We start from the raw sequence: 22,047 nt of genomic DNA on the forward strand, positions 1-22,047 counted from the left end.
ATCTCTGCACTGAATGACCGCTATATTACACAGATAGTGTACTAATCCGGGTTAATTCTTTGCAAGAATAAATGATTATTTTTGATTTAATTAAATGTGAAAATGGAAGTGTGTTCAACTAAAATAGTGATTTAGGAATTAAAATGTCGGTCAACTGGCTTCATGTCTGTTCTCAAGCGGAGCTTATTGTTTTGTATGACTGTCCTAAAGTTAAATAGCATTATTATAAATCACCATCAGCCATACTGCCTGTTACATGTTTTGGAATATCTATGTATTTATAATTATAGGTGCCAGTATGTCAAAAATAACCAAAAATTTTCGACTTGGTTTTGGAAACTTTGTAGATAAAGCAGCTATGCCTTTTATTCCTTGGACTGATGAAATGTAAGTATGAGATTGTATGGTATAATTATGATATAACTGAAGCAATGACCCCAGAAATCCCCCTTAGGGGATGGGGAGAAAATTAGGTCTAATTAAATGAGGCAACGCGAGGGGTATTATAGTATATGTACTGTTCTTGTCTTATAAGCTCACACCAGGGATCGAAACCATTATCGCGAGCCAGAGGCGAATGGCCATATACTATTCAAAAAAAGTAGGGGATATTTGATTTTTAAGTGTTATTAAAGTCACCTAATGAAACTGACGAAGAAACAAATGACAAAATGAAATGAAGTTCACATTCATCGATTTATTCCAAATGATCGTTAGACTAAGTAAGGCACAGACTGACCATTATAAGGGTAAAATGATACCCGGGGTCAAACAGCAAAGTTACCACAGCATCACAACCAAGTCAGTAACGGGTAAATCCTCCTCTGTTTGCCAAACAAGCATTGATCCGACGTGGCATACTCCTAATGAGACGTCTAAGGTCATTTTGGTCCAGATTGTCCCATTCCTGTTGCAACGCAGCAGCAAGTTCTTGGACATTGGCAGGACGTTGTTGACGTTGACGTAACCTCTGTCCAAGCATGTCCCAGACATGCTCGATGGGGGAGAGGTCGGGACTCAGTGCTGGCCAAGGTAATGTGGTGATGTTCTGTTGTTGGAGGTAACCTGTAACGATCCTGGCCCTGTGACATCTTGCGTTGTCATCCTGGAAGATGAAACGGCGGCCATGACGTCGTGCGAACGGCACAACATGGACTGCCAAGATGTTGTCCCGGTAGTACTGGCCTGTAACACGCCCTGCAACAACATGTAAAGCCGTTCTTCCAGCAACAGTGATGCCTCCCCACACCATAACAGAACCACCCCCAAATCGATCATGTCTGATGACGTTAACGTCTTGGAAGCGCTCGTTTCGACGACGCCACACTCTCCTACGTCTGTCCAAAAAATCAACAGTGAACCTTGACTCATCTGAAAACATCACATTGCTCCAGCGTCGATTATCCCAGTGTTGACGATCCCTACACCAACGACGTCTTGCCTGAATGTGATGATCTCTCAAACAAGGGATCACGCGAGGACGTCGGGCGCGAAGGTGACCCCTATGCAGTCGATTCCGAATCGTCTGGCCACTCACTCTCACACCAGTGTCTGTTTGAAGACGAGCGCTGATCTGATTTGCTGTGATGACACGATTTCTCAAGGCCAAGGTACGGATAAATCGATCCTGGGCTTGAGTTGTCGCCCTTGGTCGACCTGAGCGTGGTCTGTCCTGTACAGATTGTGTATCACGGTATCTGGACCATAGCCTGCTTATGACAGACTGAGAAACATTCATCGTCCGCGCCACAACCGCCTGTGTTGTGCCGATCTGTAGCATGCCAAGGGCACGTAACCTTTCATTTTGGGTAAGCCGACGCATATCAAAATTTGTTTTCTGGTCACTAAAACAATTAAACTGATGTTTCCACCCTGGAATTCAACGCCACAATGACTGTAACATTCAAAGTCAGAGTCGTGCAAATCTTGGGTTGGACCCTCATGATGATCCCAAGCATCACCTGCATTCCATGCGGTAGCTATTGGTGCGTTTGGGCGTCACATGTAACTGGAAATGTTTCTTCTGTTAGGTTCTATAGTGACTTTTTTCGTAGTCATTTGCATATTTTAGTATTATGCCCCCAAAATCAAATATCCCCTACTTTTTTTTGAATAGTATATAAGAGTTCGAACCAGTGCTTTACTTACAAAGCCACTAGAACGCAATAAACTTTAATGACGTATATATATTTGTTGTTTTCAGGTTAACCAATCGATGTCCGTTAAAGCAGGGATGCCGATATCCTTTTGATTTCCGAAACCTACAGAAATTAACCGAAAATCCAGAAACTTTCAAAGTAAGTTTACGTATTGACAAAAGCAATAACATATTTTTGCTGAATCTTATTGCATTTATTAAATTTCACAGTGATAATGTGACCGTAATTTTACTTATTATCGCAGTACCTAGGCCTAGTTGTTTACTATCTTGCTTCTGTTATTAACACTTCTTTCGTTTTATTTTCTTACAAAAACATTGATAACGAAAACAGAATACTGGTGAAATGGATACAAATTAGTGAAATATTGTGAGATAATTAACCAATGATTTTGTTTGATCCAATATGTTTGCTTGAGTTGTTCAAATTCAAATCTTTTATGTTTTACCATTTCAGATTTTGTTAGACCCGTGATGTTTGCTTGAGTTGTCCAAAATCAAATCTGTTATATTTTACCATTTCAGACGAACATGCGAAAAGCTTTAGATGTAATGTCCCAGAGTTTAGATGATCCAGAAGGTGGTATGGATGGTATCATGCAAGTGTTATCGTGTGAGGTAAATCTAGTTCTGATCGAGTCTAATAGACATTATACGGTTATATTGTTTGATTGTTTTTACTTTTACTTCATATTATACTAAAGAAATAACTTTGTGACGCCCGTCCAATAGAGCGATTGAAAGACGTTAGATCATTTTACCAATCAAAAATCTTGAATGAATTGATATCCAAATTGATATGTGGCAATTGAGTCTATTTGACCGGGGGGGGGGGATAAAAAAGGGGCATAAAAACAGGAGATTTTATTAATATTCTTTGGCATTCTGAAGTTAACTGTAAGAATTAATATTTCGTTAACTATTTTAATTGTGGTCTATTTTAATATTTTGTAGGATGATATAGGCTGGAGTGAAAGATCAAGAAGAATAGTTGTCTACAGTTCTAATTCCTTATTTCATTTAGCTGGTGATGGAATTGTACGTATTATATAGGATTTGTAATGGAATCATTTTAACACAGTTTTCAAAGAATAAAGGACATTGTGTACACAAATTGTATTATTGTCAACATAAAGCAAACACTACCAAATTATTAACCTAATATCAAAACGACACAGAACATTATGTACATGCATTTTATTGGAAGCCTCATTTACATTTTTTTTGATAACTAGGATGTCTTTTTTCATTATTTCTCACCAGGCTGTCAACTTATGTTTCAAATATTACCAATGGGGACAATTAAATTTGGCTTAGCCCCGTTTTCCATGTACGCGTTTTCGCGGCTTTTCCGGGCACGTTTTTGCCGGCGTAATAGTAATAGTAATGGGGCCGTTTTCATGTAACGTCGAGATCACGTATACATGGAAAGTAGGCTTTGCGTAGTACTTATAGGTATCTTAAAATTCAAGTCAAAATCATTGCACTGTCGTGTAAGGAGTGTGTCATGTGCGTGTGATTCCTTTTTAAATAATGTCTAATTAGTTTATTTTTCTGTTTTCAGCTTGGTGGGGCAGTAGTGCCTAATGATGGTATGTGTCATCTAAACGGAAGTGGTATTCTTGTAGGATATGACCTCAAAATGGTATGTTATACACTAATATATTGTAGTATCGTGATTTTTGGTTGTAAATTGAACGAACTTCGATGGCCGTGTCATAGCATAGTTCGAACTATTAGAGTGCAGGAACAGGGTCTAGTCGTTTAGGTTGTACGAAAAACCGAGGTACATGTGCACATGAGCGTGCACGTAAAATAAACTGTCACAGTTGGAATTCGAAACCCAAGGCTAAACATGACGTAGTGGTCGAATTAAACATGTTCGGCTTGAGCTAGGTCATACAATTTACAAAACTTACGCTGTTCATGACTAGCATTTTAATTCTCATTTCGAATGTTTTAATCAAAAACGGTTCGTTGGCTTTATTTTTTATTTGTAACGTAATGGAATTGAGCATGTTTATTTGTTTATTTAGTCTGTATAAAACGGAAAAGAATCGCATGATTTATTCGTACACTATTTTTCAATATGGTGTTCGATATGGCAATCTATTCTTAAAGCGATAGTTCTCCTAGTGCAAATTACGCTAGGTTAAAGAATATTTCTATATATTATCTATGTATAAATTTAATCTGCAGGATTATCCATCTGTAAGCCAAATAGCCGCCAAAGTTCGTGAAACGCGTACCAATGTTATATTTGCCGTCATGGAAAACGTGTATAATCTGCATGAAAAACTGGTAAAGAGACTAGAGGGGGCCACCATAGGAAAATTGGTGGGTGGATCAGCCAACATTATTGGCTTAGTGCAGAAAAACTATGATGTAAGTATGTATAGTTAAAGGAGCTAAACCTTTCACTCATTTTATCCACAATATTCGACATTCAAAACACGAATTAGAATTCAATATCAGTCCATTTGTAATGAACAAAGAAATACAATATCCGACAAGGCAATGGTGATTCACAAAAGACAAAATGATAATTAATAAAACGTGTAGAATGAATGGATTAAGCAGGCGCACTGTTCAGTTTGTACTGTTCATGTATTTTACCGAACGTAACTGATTAGAAATTACAATAAGAGAATTAATGTAAATCGTTTTATATACATTCATTATATATTAATATATGCTTTTAGACCGATTTTATTTTATTTTAGTTTTTTAAGGTTCCAAAGAATGGAGCTATATGCCCTTTAAAGGGAATGAGATGACATTGTTTGTTTTTTCATTTTTTCATTTTTTACATTTAAATAGTAATACACATTTTGTTTGCCCATGGTCTAAATTTGTGTGTTTTTCTCCTTCAGACACTTCGCTCAAGAATCGAATTTTTACCAAAGAATTCAGAAAATATCACAATAGATTTCAAATCAAAATGTAAAGGGTAGGTTTTTTAAATTCTAATCTGCTTTGTGTATCAATTATTATGTGGAGGGCAACATTTGACAAAATGTTTGTCTATTTCCGTCGAGGACCGTTTCAGGTCGAATTAGTTTTAGTGTGTATATAAACTGTCGATCAGATATAAACAATGGTGGCAACCTCGGAACCAACCCGGACCAACCACTCAGAAAACTACACAAACATCCAGGTCGGCAATAGTATGCGGCTATGGCCGAACAGGACTACAATATAAATAGCCCGAGTTTTACCAGGATGTTTTAAAATTGGAAGACGCCAAATCAAATACCATAAGTTTCTTTTATTGTGTTCGAGAAATTTCGGGCACTTCCAGATAAATGCTAAAAACATGGTGAACATTCCTGAGGTGAGAAAAATTGAAGTCAACATCTTGGTCATTTTCCTTCCTTTAATCTTTGCTCGTCTCATTACAGACGTTAACATAGCTAATAATTTGTTTTTCATGGATGTTGAGCTAAAGCTTTACCTGCAGGTCTTTTAGTCGTTTAGATGGCACGGAATACCAAGACCCACTCGTGTGCAATGAGTGAATTGAAATGAAATTTGGTTTAACGTCCGACAGTTGTGGTCCGAGTGAGCTAATGAAGACGGGAATACGCCATGCAGTGTGCCATGAGGGAAATTTTGCCCGTACAGCGGCGATACGGCCTACTCTTATATTCAATTCCAACTACCAAGGGATATTTTACGTGCACGCCGAACAACTATGGGTAGTACCTTGCCACGGTGTGTAGTTAGACCTTCTGACAGAAATAAATGTAATGGGGTTCACGTCTTTCCTTGTCGATCACTTTTTGTAATCCCTTGGGCGATATTGACAAAACAACGCTCTTGTAGGTCACCGAGCCACCATGCCTTGCCAGTAATTAAGGATGCTAGTAAAATAAGGTGGACGAGTACCTTTTCAAACAATCTGCCAAAAATAGTATTTTTGCATATTTTTACACCAGAACACTGAACTTGACATATACTGTGATAAAAATAAACAAGTTGTTCAGAAAATCTGCTAAAGATTGATTTATTTGAAAAAATCAAATGATCCTATTTAAAAACAACGGCACTTGTACGCGTTTATGGCATTATCCTCCATTGGCGAGTCATTGAATATGAATGAGACTATGCTGAAATAGTTAGACAAAGCATGTAATATAATGAATTATTTTCAGGTCGGCATTAGTTGTTACTAATAAGTGTGAAGGTTTAGAAATTGGTGATGAGGTAAGGCTATTTTATATGTCCAAAAATAAATTTGTCTCCCTCGGACTTATAATTCATGCATATGCGCTATAATTGCAAAGCACTCGGATTGAATCTATTGACTTCTTTGGAAAGAATTATGATGTGTTATCCTAATTTGGACACATGCAAGTGTTTTCCTTATTAGAATTAGGTTACTTTCGTCAATTGATTATAATTCTTAATTATACGAATTTATATGAGCCGTTCAATGTAATGGCATTAACCATTTAATTACATTTCTAATTTTGAAATTGTTTTAATTTAACTAAAATATCGCCGTTATTGTTTACTATTGTTTAGCGTCTTAATCCACGCTAAAGATTATTTAATATTTAATTAAGACACCGCTAGATAACCTCCCGTCTTGGATTCAGTCATTTTTAAAACAGGCCCGTCAATTTAGTTCACGGCAAATCAAAATGACTTCGTCTTTATACGTAGGGAGCAGAATAGATCGATAGGGGGCTGGAAAGGCCCAGTGGTCTAGAGTGCCGCGCTTCGACCTCTAGCTTGCGGTTGTGGTTTCGTTCCCTGGTGTGAGCGGATTTTGCTTGGAGATAGGGGCGCTTTCTCAACCTCCTGGGTTTACTCCGGGTAGTCCGGTTTCCGCCCACAGGAAAGACCCCTGCGCATGCGCTAAGATAATAAAAATGAAAAATAGGACTTGTCTGCGATATCACCTTCGGTGGAAGCGGACGTTAAACATCAAAAACAACAACAACACATTAGATTGATGGAATTTTTAACTCGTCATATCTTTGTGAATTCTGAACGGAAATGAAGCAACTTCAAGACTGGTATTGTAGCAATCGATTGATTCTATAGCGCTAAAATCACGCATAGAGAGTCATTCATATATTTTTAGCTCTTAACTATTACATAGATTCTATATTCGTCGTCCTCTTGATATGTTATGACTTCTAATTATTTAGGTGGAGTTCGAGGTAACATTAAATGTTAACAACTGTGCCGGTAACCGTAAGAGGTCTGTTGAAATCAGTGCTGTTGGATTATCTGAACAGTTGACTGTTAATCTTGATGTTATCTGTGATTGTGAATGTGAAAAACCCGGACAAGAGGTGGGTCAAAAATATATCTTTTCTTTCAGTATATTTTTCAGCCAGGAACGGATTTAGCTTGTTGGGGGCCCTAGACACAAAATCAAAGATGGCGGCTATAATTTGATTGAATAAGAAAGTCTGCGCTATGAGCTGAACAGAAATGTATACTACAAATTCTATTCGGATTCAATAATTCTTGGGATTATAATGTTAGACCTAAATCAGGGTCTAACTAGGGCGCCCCGTGTTAGATCCCTCAATAGGCCGAGAAAGTTTCTTTAAATTGTCAAGCCTGACTTCCCTTTACATGGGACCTGGCAAGGAAAAGGTTCTCGTCGTTCGGATGGAATGTAAAACCGAGATCCCGTTTATACCACTGTAAGACTTAAGCTATTGCAGCTGCCCGGGGAAATGTCTTTCATAGTGCAGAACAGTAAGAGCTTAAACCGGATCATTTCATTTCATTTTAATTCCAATCGCGTGTTTTCCAATCTACAGAGTTAACTTTATTTGTGGCCTATATGGGATTACTAGAATTGATTTCATTGACAACCTGGCATGCTAATATTTATTTAATTGTAATGTTATTTGTCTACAGGAGAGGAATAGTCCTAAATGTTTCAACGGTAATGGTACGTTTGAATGCGGTCAATGTACTTGTAACAAAGGTCGCTATGGTAGAGAGTGTGAATGCGATGAGACGGAATTATCCAGTACACAATCACTTATCAATTGTAAATCAAAGTAAGATTTAGAACTAGTATCCAGTACAAAACGTGTAATCCTTTCTAACTCGGTGTAGGGGTGAGTGATCGATTGGTCCAGTGCGTTCGCTTTAGATATAATATGGTCTATCATTTGATTCAAGGGGCATGTTTATGTGACAAGGTGTAGGGTCGCTAGTTCAGCTCTGAACGTAGGTCTCATTACATTCGCCCTGCACGTTTAGGAACCGTCCTATCGAATTCTTGACGGAACTGAAATCGCTTCCCAGTCAATTTTACTGGGCAACTTTTTTATGCTAAACGGTGAGGTGTCAATCCGTGTGAACGCCTGTACGATGTAAAGGAACGTCTTAGTGAGAAAATAAAACCTTGCTTACCTCGCTAGATTCAGTATGAGCGACACAACACGCTGTTAAAAAATACGTCCCCGACTTCTAACCAACTTGGCGGACTTCACTGAAATCTAAATATTGGGTAACGCACAAATTTACGAACACGGCCATATAAGATGAAACGAAATTTGATTGTAAATTATTGTAATTGGGCTAGGCAAAGCAATAAATGACTGAAGATTCTGAACTTTTCAAAGATTTCAATTTTTTTCTACCAGGCTTACCTGAATTTCGTTTCATCTTATATGGCCGAGTTCGTAAATTCGCACAAGCGAATTATTGAAATTGTACCATTTTGTTGTCATAAAATGACCTAGTTTGTCCTGACTGAACGTTAAAACGTATTCCTCTCCGTGTTTATAAATTGTAATTTGTAAATATAAGTAGTTTTAAAACTATTATCAGTCCACAATTTATTTTCGATTGTAACGTAAAGTAATGATTAACACACTATCGCCCAGTAAACAACCTCTTATCAAGAGGGGATATTTACTGTTGAGTAAAGGAAGGCGCAAAATTTTTAATTTATTGATTTGTCTCTCTTGAGCATCAAATCCTCACCAGGAAAGGGCAATGCAATTTGCTTTTCTAACTGACAGATATTTAGAAAATATTTATTTATTATAATTTTACAGTGTAAATTCTTGTATTGTATGATCTGTTTTAAAGTATAAATTCCAGTATTGTATGATCTATATTACAGTGTAAATTCTAGTATTATATTTTACAGTGTAAATTCAAGTATTGTATTATCTATTTTACAGTGTAAATACTATCTATGTTACAGTGTAAATTCTATCTATTTTACAGTGTAAATTCTATCCATTTTACAGTGTAAATTCTATCTATTTTACAGTGTAAATTCTAGTATTATATGATCTATTTTACAGTGTAAATTCTAGTATTGTATGTTCTCAACATGGTGACTGTGTATGTGGAGAATGTCAGTGTTATCCTATTAGAGCTAACAGTGCTAGAATATATTCAGGAAGATATTGTGAATGTAATGACTATAACTGTTATTATTCATTTGGACAGATTTGTGGTGGTAAGTATATTGTGAATATAATGAATATAATTGTTATTATTCAATTGAACAGATTTGTGGTGGTTAGTATATTGAAGTACACAGCTTCCAATGCTATGAAATATTTGACAAAAATTCATTTGATAGTTAAGAAGGATTCGCAAGAATATTTTTACAATTGAGGGAGCCACGGTGGCTAAGTGGGTAAGACGCTGACTACTTGGCCTGGAGGTCGTGTGTTTGATCCCTGCATTGGCCGACATGGTGTAAGAAAGAGTCTGACAACTGACAAGGACGTCTGTCTAGTCGTTCGTATGGGACGAAAACCGAGGTCGCGTGTATACATTGGCATGCACGTAAAAGATCCCTCGGCAGTTGGAATTCGATATAAGAGTAGGTCATAGTGCCGCTGCCCTGGCTAAATTTCCCTCATAGCACACTGTATGGTGTATGCGCGTTTTCATTAGCCCGGTCGGAGCAGAACAGTAGGACGTTAAACCCCATTTCATTTCAAAAGTGTTTCAAAAACCGTCATAATTTTCCCAAGAACCTGCTGCTTAACTTAATAGCAAAAGTGTTTCATAAAACGTAATAATTCTTTCTTTGTCATGCTTATGTAACGTAAAGATACATTATGTAAGATTTAGATAAAGAGCTGGCCATTCTTGCTATAATAGTTCAAAAATAGATAATGCAAAATGAATATATTGAAAATTTCATTCAAATAACTTTATTCTGATTTCACAATTGCATGTGATATCGTTTAGGTACAACACGTGGTGTATGTAAATGTGGTCAGTGCCAATGTTTACCGGGATATACAGGAGAAGATTGTGGTTGTTCAACTAAAAATGAGACATGTATAGCACTTAATGGCGTAAGTTGTATACTAAAATATTATGTATCTAGAAAAGATATCGACGTACGAATAGAAAGGAAACTGTAACAAAGCGTTCGGGTGAGACGTAAAAATTAAGAAACATCGACAGTTGGGGTTTGGTGAACCGTTTCCATGCACCTGTTTCCATCTGTTTTTATCTCTCCAGATTTGTCTGGACGGGACATCTGTAATGACATGTGTATATTACAGAAGATATTTAATGGCAGAAATATTTTGTATTGCCGGAAATCTGTATTTTGTAAATGTGTAATGGCAGATATATTTTATATTGCAGAAAATCTGTAAGGGTAGATATATGTTATATAGCAGAAAATCTGTAACGGCAGGTATATTGTGTGTACCACAGGAAATTTGTAATGGTAGATATATTTTATATTACAGGAAATATGTAATGGTCAAGGTGAATGTGAATGTGGAAGATGTCAATGTAGCAAAGAGGGGGATTATAGGGGTCCTACATGTGAAGATTGTCCAGTAAGTAGCTAATTGATAACACACAGTAATACATAGAACAGACTGTACATGGATACAGAACATATGTAAGCAACACTTGTGTGGTGCAGTAGAAATATCAACACTATAATAAAAGAAAAACCATAGGAGCTACGGTACTAACAGTAAATTCTTTGGGATAATCCAACTTGCCCCCAACTCCCCCACCCATCCACCGACCTTGTTAGTGGCGCAGAACGGATTGCTTGACAGCAAACATCGTCTAGACGTGCGAATGGGACGATGGATCCAGACCGGTTGTGTCTTTTAGAGTTCGAGTTATTTCCAAAATAAACAGCACAGTGTATATGTAAAAACAATAATATATTAATTCTTACAAAATAGCCATCCACCTTTTGGCTATACATAATTTTTCCAATATGTATATTTTAACTTGCTGTTAAACACTTGCATGGTGGGTTTATTTGTATCGTATAGGCCTAATACGAGCCGTTTATTTGTATCATATAGGTCTAATATTAAATAGTTAATGGAATACCAGCCACCTTGCTCAAGTTAAAACTAGTTTTTTTTAATCGTTTTGTATTTATTTTCTAGGGATGTCCAACTAAATGTGCTATTTATAAAGGTTGTGCTATGTGTAAAGGATTTGGTGATGGAGGCTATAATAGTTCATACTGTAGAGATCATTGTAAATTTGTTACAGCTGTCAATAGCTTACCTGGTAAGTTAATGTAGCAAGCATGTAAAAGGTATATTTAAAGAAAGATTATGTTGATCCAGGATGTATAATCCGATTGGAATTGTTCATGCTAGGGTTATTGCCCTTGCTGACTTTGTAGAAGTTTGGAAAGACTTTTGCGATAGACTTACCTTCCGATCTTCTTGAAATTGATGTGGAATTTTCAAAGTTGCTAGGGTTTATGCCCTTGCTCACTTTGTAACCAACCGAAAATCACCACCCACTCGGCTTGAAATTGATGTTCGTTGTTGTAGAGTTTTAACTTTATCTCATTGACCTCAACTTGAGAATTATTAGGGATGCAATGGAAAACTCTATAGATATATTTTGTACGGGACTGTGCTAATTTCCAAGTCGTAATTAATAGACTTTGATCGAGTCTTTTACTTACGTTGATCAGTGTATGCTTTTGTGCTTTATGTCTACCACTTATCAAAGTAATGCTGGTTTTAACCGTGTATGACAGCATGTTCCTGCATGGAATCCACACACCGCAACCGAGTGATCCAAAAGGAATCCCCCTCCATCGAAGAAGTCAGTACGCGTATAATTAAAACTCGAGCTAGCGTATGTACAGTACAGACCGATCTAGGCGTCCGCATATATACAACACACCGCGTATTTACAGCCCTACTACACATGCTTCTGTTCTTGAACCTTCAATAACCATCTTTGAATACCAATCGACGTAGGTTAAACTCTCATTTTGTCTACTTTCGATTTGTTTCAGAAAGAGGTTCAGACCCTGACGTAACCCATTGTATACATAGATCGGCAGTCACAGATTGTATACGTAAATATACATATCAATATAATGATATAGATCCTGTCATTAAAGTACAAAGATTAGAAGGTACGTATCATTTATTTTTAACGTAAGTGTATATTGTCTTCACCTGTGTCCGCCGCCCGATCTTTGCTTAATTTACTTCTTCAAATTGGCATAATGGTTCATTTGGCTCTAATTGCACTATTGGATTCTAAATTTATTGGGAATTTGAAATGTATTTTGAATATATTTTGTTGATTTGTCCAATTTTAAATAGCCGAAATTCATCCGCTTCTGGAGTCTACGCCATTTATTTTAAAGCTTAACAGTTCACTCTGTTTTACTCGAATTACAGTTTGGTTGTAAATTCCTAAATTTCTCAAACTCAATTTTACAAAGATTCAACAGAGAAAACCCACGAGGTTGGACAAACGATCCTACTGCTTGTGACGTACAAGCGAAAAATCGAATCCTGGCCACTTGACTCAATGATAGACTTTATCATTTCACGCGCACGTGTTAAATCGCTTGCGCCCTCCCCCCCCCCCCCCACACACACATGGTGAACAGACATTTTTAGTTTGGACCAACAACTACATGAAACTGACATTAGCAAAGACTCCACCTTCGGCTTAATCCGCTCGCCCTGCACCTAATCGAAATAGTACTCATGGTTTAGAGGCGGACTGAAATTGGTAACGATAATATGAAGGCCGGGTAGTTACTTTTATCTTAGTATGATACTTCAAATGTGTATATCTGAAAATCTACCTGGTCAACCTCGTGCATGCTTTGGGACACAGCAGCTTTTACCAGATGTTACTCCGTCAGTGGCAGAGAGCCTTTGACCCAACAAACAATTGGGGAAATCTTGTAGCCGGGCAAATGGGCATGAATAGACATTAAAAGTCATTAAAGAGTGTTTAGTGGTCTACATCCAAATATCAGTCACAAGCCCACGTTTTTGTATCTGCCTTAATCGGGGTTATCTCCCGCTCTTATGGAAAAGTCAATTAGAGACAGATAAGCAAAGTATTATACAGAGCATATGTACAACTTGGGGTGATTAACTTTTTATATGACATAATGTTAACCCCATGTAATTTGTTTTCACCACGATTTTGGATGTCACAAGATATATGTCTTTTACTAGCCTAAGGACGTTTTATGTAAGAGAGGATAAGTTTTATGGAAACCTGTTATGTCATACATTAGGTATGACATGATTATAAAACATTTTGTCAACATTTAAAACAAAAAACATTTAAAACAACAAATGTATTACCGTCTCTAAATTTCAGTAGTTATGTAATTTTTGTGTGACTGTAAAAATATGCAGTAAATTTTGTCCTCGATCATAGTCCTCCAGTATTATCAGTAATTATTGATATTTCAGCAAAATTAACAAGTTGTCCTTTTACTGCAACCACTTACTTTGTTCCAAGAACTGTGTTATCGCTTACTTTGGAAGCAAGACCCTGTTGTAACTTACTTTGTTCCCATGTCCTATTACCGCTCTCTTTGGTCCAAAGAATGTGTCGTAACTTACTTTTTTCGAAAGGCCGCGTATTATTATTGATTGTTGATAAGACTGTGTAATCCCGTTCTTTTGCCACAATACCTTGTTGTAACTTACTTTGTTCGGCTTGGTCTTACTTTGGTCTCACTACCATATATTGTAACTGAGTTCGTTCCCAATACCGGGTGGATTTGAATCGTCAGCTTAGTGTCATCATGCCCTGTTTTGCGTTCATCAACAGCCGCTTGGTTAGATTTCCATCTTTATAATACATAATTATTATTATGATTATTATCATTTTATTATATCGACTGTCGAGGAAATAGGGGGTCACGGTGCCTAAGTGGGTAAGACGCTGGCTCGCTAGCCTGGAGGTCGGGTGTTCGATCCCTGCATTGGCCCAGAAAGTTCATACAGATTTTCCGGCGCGGTTCGCCCTTGTCAGTGATACAGGACGGTGGGACGAGGACAGCTGTCTAGTCGTTAGGATGGTACAAAACACCGAGGTCCCGTGTACACATTGGCGTGCACACAAAAAATCCCTTGACAGTTGGAATTCGATATAAGAGTAGGCCGTAGTTCCGCTGGCCGGGCAAAAAATCTGTCATAGCACACTTTATGGCGTATGCCCGTCTTCATTAGCCCAGTTCGGAGCAGAACAGTAGGACGTTAAACGCCATTTCATTTCATTTCGTCGAGGAAATATTTTAACTCTTTGTATGACATTCATTATGATTCCCTGCCCCTTTATGTCCGAAACCTTTAACCGTTTAATGTAGACACAATTTCTAACATCTTGTTAAAACATTATGACATGATTATAAAAACAACTGTCAGACATAAACCATAACACCGGAGATGTATGTGGTCGAGGTCTGTAGGCCTAGATAATTAATATTTCTATTTTTAACTTGTCTTTTACTTATTAAACATATCTCTTCACTCGGTCTTAGACCAAACAGGGTTTAGTGATATTCCATTATGCTCATGTTTGAACTCAGGGGGGGGGGGGGGGGCGAATGGTTAGCACATGCGCACTGTCTTTGAGTCAACTGGCGTGGTTTCGATTCTCTGGTTGTACGTGACAAGGAGTAGGGTCGCCTGTCCACCTTGGGGGTTTTCTGCTAAAGACCCTACGCGCAAGCAAATTATCGTAATAAAATTGAACCCGAAATGACATAGCTTGTGTCGAGTGGACATTAAACTCTCTCTCTCTCTCTCTCTCTCTCTCTCTCGATCTCTCGATCTTAGAACAAACAGGGTTTAGAGATATAATAATCTTATGCCCGAAGTCTGAAAAAAGAAACAAGTCAACACCCATCCCCTCCTGCCCACTATCTGACTTGTGCCCCCCCCCCCCCTTTAATTCCATCTTGCAATCTGTCTTAAAATTATTACGAATTTTAAAACCATTTATTCGTATTTTTCAGAATGTCCAAAAGAATTTCCGGTCCTGCCAGTAGCATTGGGAATAGTTGGAGCCATTTTATTATTCGGTATTATCGCCCTTATTATTTTCTGGTGCTTAAAACGACGCTCAGAAGCTAAAGAGTTTGCGCAGTTTAAAAAGGATCAAGAACGAGCAAGATGGCAATCGGTAAGATTTATCAATATTCTCTGATAAAGGGGTAACTCTGACATTTGTTCTAGATTTGGGAGCCCTGTGTCTCAATGAGGAAGGCGCTAGCTCAAGAACCAGAGGGACTATGTTCGATCCCGTAGTCGACCGAGACCCCCCACCCCGGGATTTTCCAACATTATTTCCCCGTTTGACCATGGTGCAAAACCAAAATCCCGTGTACACCTTAGCATGCACGTAAGCGCACGTTTGACATTTGTCTAGGTTGATTTGGATGCGATGTAATGCTCGTTGGGCTGATAAGAACAGTATATAAATTGTGAGAGTAGGCGAAACCTATTCAGGGACGTAACTAGCTCAGGGCAACGAGGGGGCCGGGGGTGGGAAGTGTTCTTCGGGGGTGCTGTAAAATTGACGGGCAATGTATATCTATTGTTTTTATGGTCGACAATATTTTCACCGGGGGGGGGGGGAGGCGAAACTTTGTGCACCCCCCTAGTTACGGGCCTGAACTTATTTGAAAGTAACACAGCTGTTCGGGCAAATTTGCACCGCCTCCTATTATACACGTAACCATAGTAACTAAATTAACAATTTGTTAGTCTGTAATAACTGAGACACTCCTATCTTCTGTTTTATTTACATAGATACTGTATATACTTCTATGATTATACCATTTTATTCCGTTTCTTATTAGGATGAGAATCCCATCTACAAAGATCCAACTACACATATTCAAAATCCAACCTATAGTGGCGGGAAGAAAAATGAGTAAAGAAGATGGCTGTCGCAAGATGGCCGGCATATTTGTTAAACTGTTATCATTCCAGCATCATATTATTAGACACATTCTAAGAAGTTCGTTGTGTTTATCTTTTCTGTTGTTTTAGAATTTCATTTTCTTATTTTGTTCAAACTTTTAAGATTTTTTTGTCCGACCAAAACATCTTATGAGTTGACACTGTAAATGAACACCGCTGTAAAGGGAGTTGTGTCCCTTGGCATTAGTAACTGTGTTGTTGAAATTGCCGCGAGATCGCACTTATGTAAACTGCATTTAATTTATATCAATGCTTCCATTTTGTTCAAATGTTACTAGTAGGTCCTTTACAAAGTGACAGTTATCAATACCTTTACTATAGAGATATCCAATGTTTAAAGGGGTGACATCTCAACTCAATAGTTTTCATTGCATTCGAAATTAAAAACACTGCGTGTATTTAGTATTCAATATTGGTACATTTTAATCAATATTGATGTTGTTATCTTGCCTTGAAAATTACAGATCATAATATCCAATATTTACAATTATTAAGATACGATACAAGATACGATACCTCTATGTAATTTGATTGTTATTTTCTATTGTGGCCTTGACTTTGTTTGTGTTCTTTTGATCTTAGTTCAAATTCTCTTCTTCCTGTTCAAATTGTGTATAACACGATGCTTTCAATCAAAACAAGTCAGAGGTATGCAATGAATATTATGCATAATAGTGTACCTCATAATTAATATTCATGCAAAATGCGATAAAATCATGCTGATGATTTGATGTATCCTGGTCTTTCCATTGGTCGAATACGGATTATCTACCTTGGTTAAGGATGGAAATTATTGAAAAATATGGGCAGATGTGATGTGTAAGAATCTTAATCCAAATCGGATCACAAATAAACAGTTTTACAAACCCGGATTTGACTTTCCAAACGACTGGCATTCATTGTTGTTAACGTGTGTATGACCGCCATTTTGAATCCAAAGAATCCACACTACAATGCCTTTAAGAAATTTATGTATCTGGATTCGGATTTAAAAATGTGTTCAGAACAACAGACTAAGTTAGCGACAGTCAAGCAGGTTTTACACACCATAGTAATTCTACAGTAATTCCGGTATGAGAACAATAATTTATAGAGTTTTCTCCCAACATACCAGACCCTTATCAAAGAAAGTCAATGCAAAGACCAGGCCCAGTTTGTTTTTTTTTATTTAATTTGGAATTTGTGATGTGAATGTTTACTTTGTGTATATGACCTTTAATTAAGTATTGTGACCAGGTCTTTAGGGAATTAAATCTTTAGTATGTATGTTATACTAGTTACATAATACCATGTAATGTGGTGTACCTTACAATTAAATGCCAGGGTATATTGCTACAACGCTTACATAATGCGTCACAATTGAGCTCTATCCGGACATGTGTACGTGTGTGTGTGCTTTATGACTTCTATTGCGATGAGTTTAATAACATTTAAATGCTTGAATTTAACACCCCAAATATGTAATTAATATTATCATAATGTCACATGTCGTGGAAGTGAACTGGGGAGCTCGAAACTATATTTCAAAAAAAGAACTATAAATATGATTTTTCTTTTCAAAATATTTAAAAGATCAAATCCGATTAGTTCTTATTATCAATGTCCTCACACACATTTACCGTTTTAGTCAAGCATGCATCCGGGGAATTCAATTAGAAGGGATGAGAACCGCAGATAGCCATTTGCATTTTTCAGGCAATATCTTATTAAAAAAAACTGATTAAAACAAATTGATGATTTAACATTTAAATTCAGGCGGATTAAAACGAGGCCCATCAAAACGAGACGCTGGCTTGTCCTGATTATATCCCGTTTATATTGACAAATATTTTTGCATTAGATTTAAAATCCCTCAAATTAATGACGACATGGCCCATTTAAGGGACTATTTTGTGCTAGGTTCCCACTATCACGATTCGCGCTACGATTGAAATCGTGGTGATCCTATTATGTCTTATCATATATTGTGGTCAGTCATAGCAATTGTGTTCAACGTATCTGAACGTATCCGAACGGATCTGCACGTACCAGATCTTGAACTCAATAGAGACAATCCTATCGTAACGCTTCATTAGCCCAATTTAGGAGCAGAACAGTGGGACGTTAAACCCCATTTCATTTGCTATTGTAACGCATCGCACAACAGTGGGAACCTAGCTTTATGTAAGATAAAGGAGGGTAAATGTACATTTACAGATTGATAAGCCGGACCTCTTGACCACCACCCTATAGATAGATACAATTGGTCGTCAATATCGGGTGCGATTATTGCTAATTCCTTAAACAGACTATTTAGAGCTCACTGCCAAGTCAATCCAGCTAACAAAAGTATTCACACAAAAAGGTTGTGAATTCACTGTAAATATCATTATTTTGTATGTTTTATATATTATAGAATTATTATACGTTTTTGTTCACTTATTAAAATTGCAATTTAAATGTTTTCTATATTATAAACGTTTATGCATAGAATATATCTGAATTGTTAATTTATGTTACGTTTAATGTATGTATGCTTGGGCTTTAGTTAGTGGTAAAATAAAGCATGACTCATAAAGAGCTTATTGACTGATTAAAACGAATGTTACCGAATCATTTCAAAAGAAAAGTTACAATAAATATATCATGTATTTACCAAAAGAAAACATAACTTATTGACGGCCATTTTATCTGTGTATAAAGAAATATGGCTGCTTTATCATGTGTATGTTTAGAATTTTATTTATAAAATGAATCAACTGGTACATCAGCGTGTTCGATAAATTATTGGTTGATAAATTATTGTCAAACTGAAGATAGAGATTTATATGTTCCGAACATACAATGGAATCGGGGGTGAGAGCGGGAATTCATGAGAAATAAATGTTTGGTTATAATAATAGTGCGTTGTCGTTCTCGAGTCATTGTACTAAGAGATCGTCCGGTTATATTAAATATGTACAGCGATTTCATCAAACAGTTGGTATGTTTGTTTGGTATGTGATACATCAGATCTGATTAAGGCCCGTCTCGTGGGAGAGTTTTTGTCTTTGGGCATTGTTGGATAATATGTATATATTTGTACATTAATTAGATAGGTTTGACAGTACATGTGAGTCTGTGTGCGATTCAGGTCCTATTTGCCGTAATTACGATTTTATCGAGTCTTATTGTCTATTAATAGATCTGACAGTAAACTTGAATACACAATATTCATGTCGTATTTACCGTATATACGAGTTTTCGACATAACAGCGCTCTAATCATATCACATGGCTTACCTATCTATATTTTACAGATATTTTGAGTTATAAAATGAATCGACCAAAGCATTACATCACCAATTCTATACTACGCCATTTAGTGCTATATTGTTTAGCTTTAGATAGTGAGAAAAAATGATAATAAATTATAACCTATAATAAAGCAAGTATTATTGTTTATGTAGTAAAATATACAATGTTTGTCATAATATATTATCTATGTGTTTTCTAATGATATTTTTTCGTACAAATATAAAATCATATAAGTCTATCACCATTTGCGTGTGTTGTTAGTTGAAAAGAAATGTGGTTTAACGTCCTACTTTTCTACACCAACCGGGATAATGAAGACGGGCATATGCCGCACAGTGTACTATGGGGTCGAGAAGACATTTTTCCAGACAGCAATCTTGTAGGATGTGATACCACACGGGGAGATCAGGGGGTTGATACGAAGTCTTTGAAAAAGTCCAGTATCCTGTGGAACGCTTGTGGTAAAAATCACCAAAGACCAAAGGGTCGAACTTTTCCAAATGTCCCCAAACATTGTTATGCCTATTCCGCCCTGTACCACTCACAAGGCGAAACTACATTGTAAAATCACGAAGAAATAAAATGAAATGAAATGGGGTTTAACGTCCTACTGTTCTGCTCCGAACTGGGCTAATGAAGACGGGCATACGCCATACAGTGTGCTATGAGGGAAATTTTGCCCGGACTGCGGCACTACGGCCTACTCTTATATCGAGAGAGAGAGAGAGAGAGAGACAAACGGGGTTTAACATTAATTCGACAAAACTAGCTCATTTCGGGACTATCATATGGTTTAATTTTATTTCAATAATTCGCTTGCGCGTAGGGGTCTTTAGCAGGGGGGTGGAAACTGGAGGGCCCGGAGAAAACCCACGAGGTTGGACAGACGACCCTACTCCTTGTCAAGTACAAACGGGGAATCAAAACCATGCCAGTTGACTCAATGACAGACCTTACTATATAGCGCGCACGTGCTAACCATTCAGCCATCCACCCCACCCAACCCAGAACACTCATATAACAGCACAACAATTCATTAATAGTAGGGGGATCACGTGGCTAAGTGGGTAAGACGCTAGCTCGCTAGCCTGAAGGTCGGGTGTTCGATCCCTGCATTGGCCGAGAAAGTTCATCCAGATTTTCCGGCGTGGTTCTCCCTTGTCAGTGATGCAGGACGGAGGGACTGACAAGGAAAGCTGTCTAGTCGTTCGGATGGGACGAAAAACCGAGGTCCCGTGTACACATTGGCGTGCACGTAAAAGATCCCTTGGCAGTTGGAATTCGATATAAGAGTAGGCCGTAGCGCCGTTGCCCGGGCAAAATTTCCCTCATAGCACACTGTATGGCGTATGCCCGTCTTCATTAGCCCAGGTTAGGAGCAGAAAAGTAGGACGTTAAACCCCATTTCATTTCATTTCATTTCATTAATAGTAGTAAAACAAGCCTTTAAAGGTTTCATATAATAGGAATACTAGAAATATCTGCCCAACAATGGTTCAGTTCCGTTCAATTTTTTTTACAAAGTAATGATAAATTGAATTTCATCGATCTGTGCTGCTGGAGCCTGACAATACGTCGCCAGCTTTTATTGGTAGCGTAGATGATCTATTTTGATTTTTTTTTTTTAATTAAATGTTAAATAATCAATCTGAGTGCCTATTTAGCGTGTAACGAGAATTTTTTTATTTTATTCAAATAACGCGTCGAGCGTTTATAGAAAGATATTTTGTAACCGTGTTTGTAAAGTAATCGTGGTTTGTGGATTACTGTACATGAATAATATCAAATTGAAAGGATCACTGACCCATATATTTTTATTCTCACATGACGTCTAAAATCTCGTGACAAGTTCAGAACATGATGACCGGGTTTATTTAATAACCAGTTCATGTCTTTCGAACTGACCATAGGTTTCAACGGAATGCATCAATCATGGCGTAAACCCAGATGTCATAGACTAAACGACATGCCTTACCCCATTAGTCATTGCTCTCAATGGTTACTGGCAGAACAAGTTTTTCTATAATGCAGTTTTACCTATAGCCCCCAGGAAAACAAATATACAGCATGAATTCTTTGATCGTTTGACATATGACATGTAATTTAGGGTAGTAATGAGACATCTTAACATCGCTGTGGGCTCAGACTACTAATTCTCTTACCATTGACTTCAATGTTAAATCCATGACATTTCTATAACATTTAGAGTAGGGTCGCCTGTCCAACCTCGTGGGTTTTCCCCGGGTCCCCCCCCCACTGCTAATGACCCCTAGGCGCAAGTGAATTATTGAAATAAAATCAAACCATATGTTAGTTCCGAAATGACCTAGTTTCAGCATTCCGACCATCTTAATCTGTATAACCACAGAGTCCATCATGTCAAAAGCATCTGATAAAG

At 37.4% G+C, this 22,047-nt stretch overlaps 1 protein-coding gene across 2 annotated transcripts in view; it reads left to right on the top strand.

The window, feature by feature from the left end:
• Nucleotides 1–19,887, top strand: part of LOC126831903 (integrin beta-1) — a 52,417-nt gene extending 32,530 nt beyond the window's left edge. For both annotated transcript variants that reach the window (XM_050562563.1, XM_050562564.1), the window contains exons 7-23: nucleotides 291–387; nucleotides 2,204–2,297; nucleotides 2,684–2,776; nucleotides 3,113–3,196; nucleotides 3,723–3,803; nucleotides 4,358–4,543; nucleotides 5,032–5,108; nucleotides 6,313–6,364; nucleotides 7,318–7,464; nucleotides 8,045–8,190; nucleotides 9,454–9,611; nucleotides 10,358–10,467; nucleotides 10,873–10,965; nucleotides 11,542–11,668; nucleotides 12,417–12,539; nucleotides 15,405–15,571; nucleotides 16,251–19,887. In XM_050562563.1, coding sequence (XP_050418520.1) covers nucleotides 291–387; nucleotides 2,204–2,297; nucleotides 2,684–2,776; nucleotides 3,113–3,196; nucleotides 3,723–3,803; nucleotides 4,358–4,543; nucleotides 5,032–5,108; nucleotides 6,313–6,364; nucleotides 7,318–7,464; nucleotides 8,045–8,190; nucleotides 9,454–9,611; nucleotides 10,358–10,467; nucleotides 10,873–10,965; nucleotides 11,542–11,668; nucleotides 12,417–12,539; nucleotides 15,405–15,571; nucleotides 16,251–16,328 — 1,913 coding nt within the window. In that variant the 3' untranslated portion in view covers nucleotides 16,329–19,887. The remainder of the gene's footprint in view (nucleotides 1–290; nucleotides 388–2,203; nucleotides 2,298–2,683; nucleotides 2,777–3,112; nucleotides 3,197–3,722; nucleotides 3,804–4,357; nucleotides 4,544–5,031; nucleotides 5,109–6,312; nucleotides 6,365–7,317; nucleotides 7,465–8,044; nucleotides 8,191–9,453; nucleotides 9,612–10,357; nucleotides 10,468–10,872; nucleotides 10,966–11,541; nucleotides 11,669–12,416; nucleotides 12,540–15,404; nucleotides 15,572–16,250) is intronic.
• The last annotated feature ends 2,160 nt before the right edge of the window (nucleotides 19,888–22,047 follow it).

This window comes from Patella vulgata, chromosome 9, assembly GCF_932274485.2.
Source record: "Patella vulgata chromosome 9, xgPatVulg1.2, whole genome shotgun sequence".
Taxonomy (NCBI): Eukaryota; Metazoa; Mollusca; class Gastropoda; family Patellidae; genus Patella; species Patella vulgata.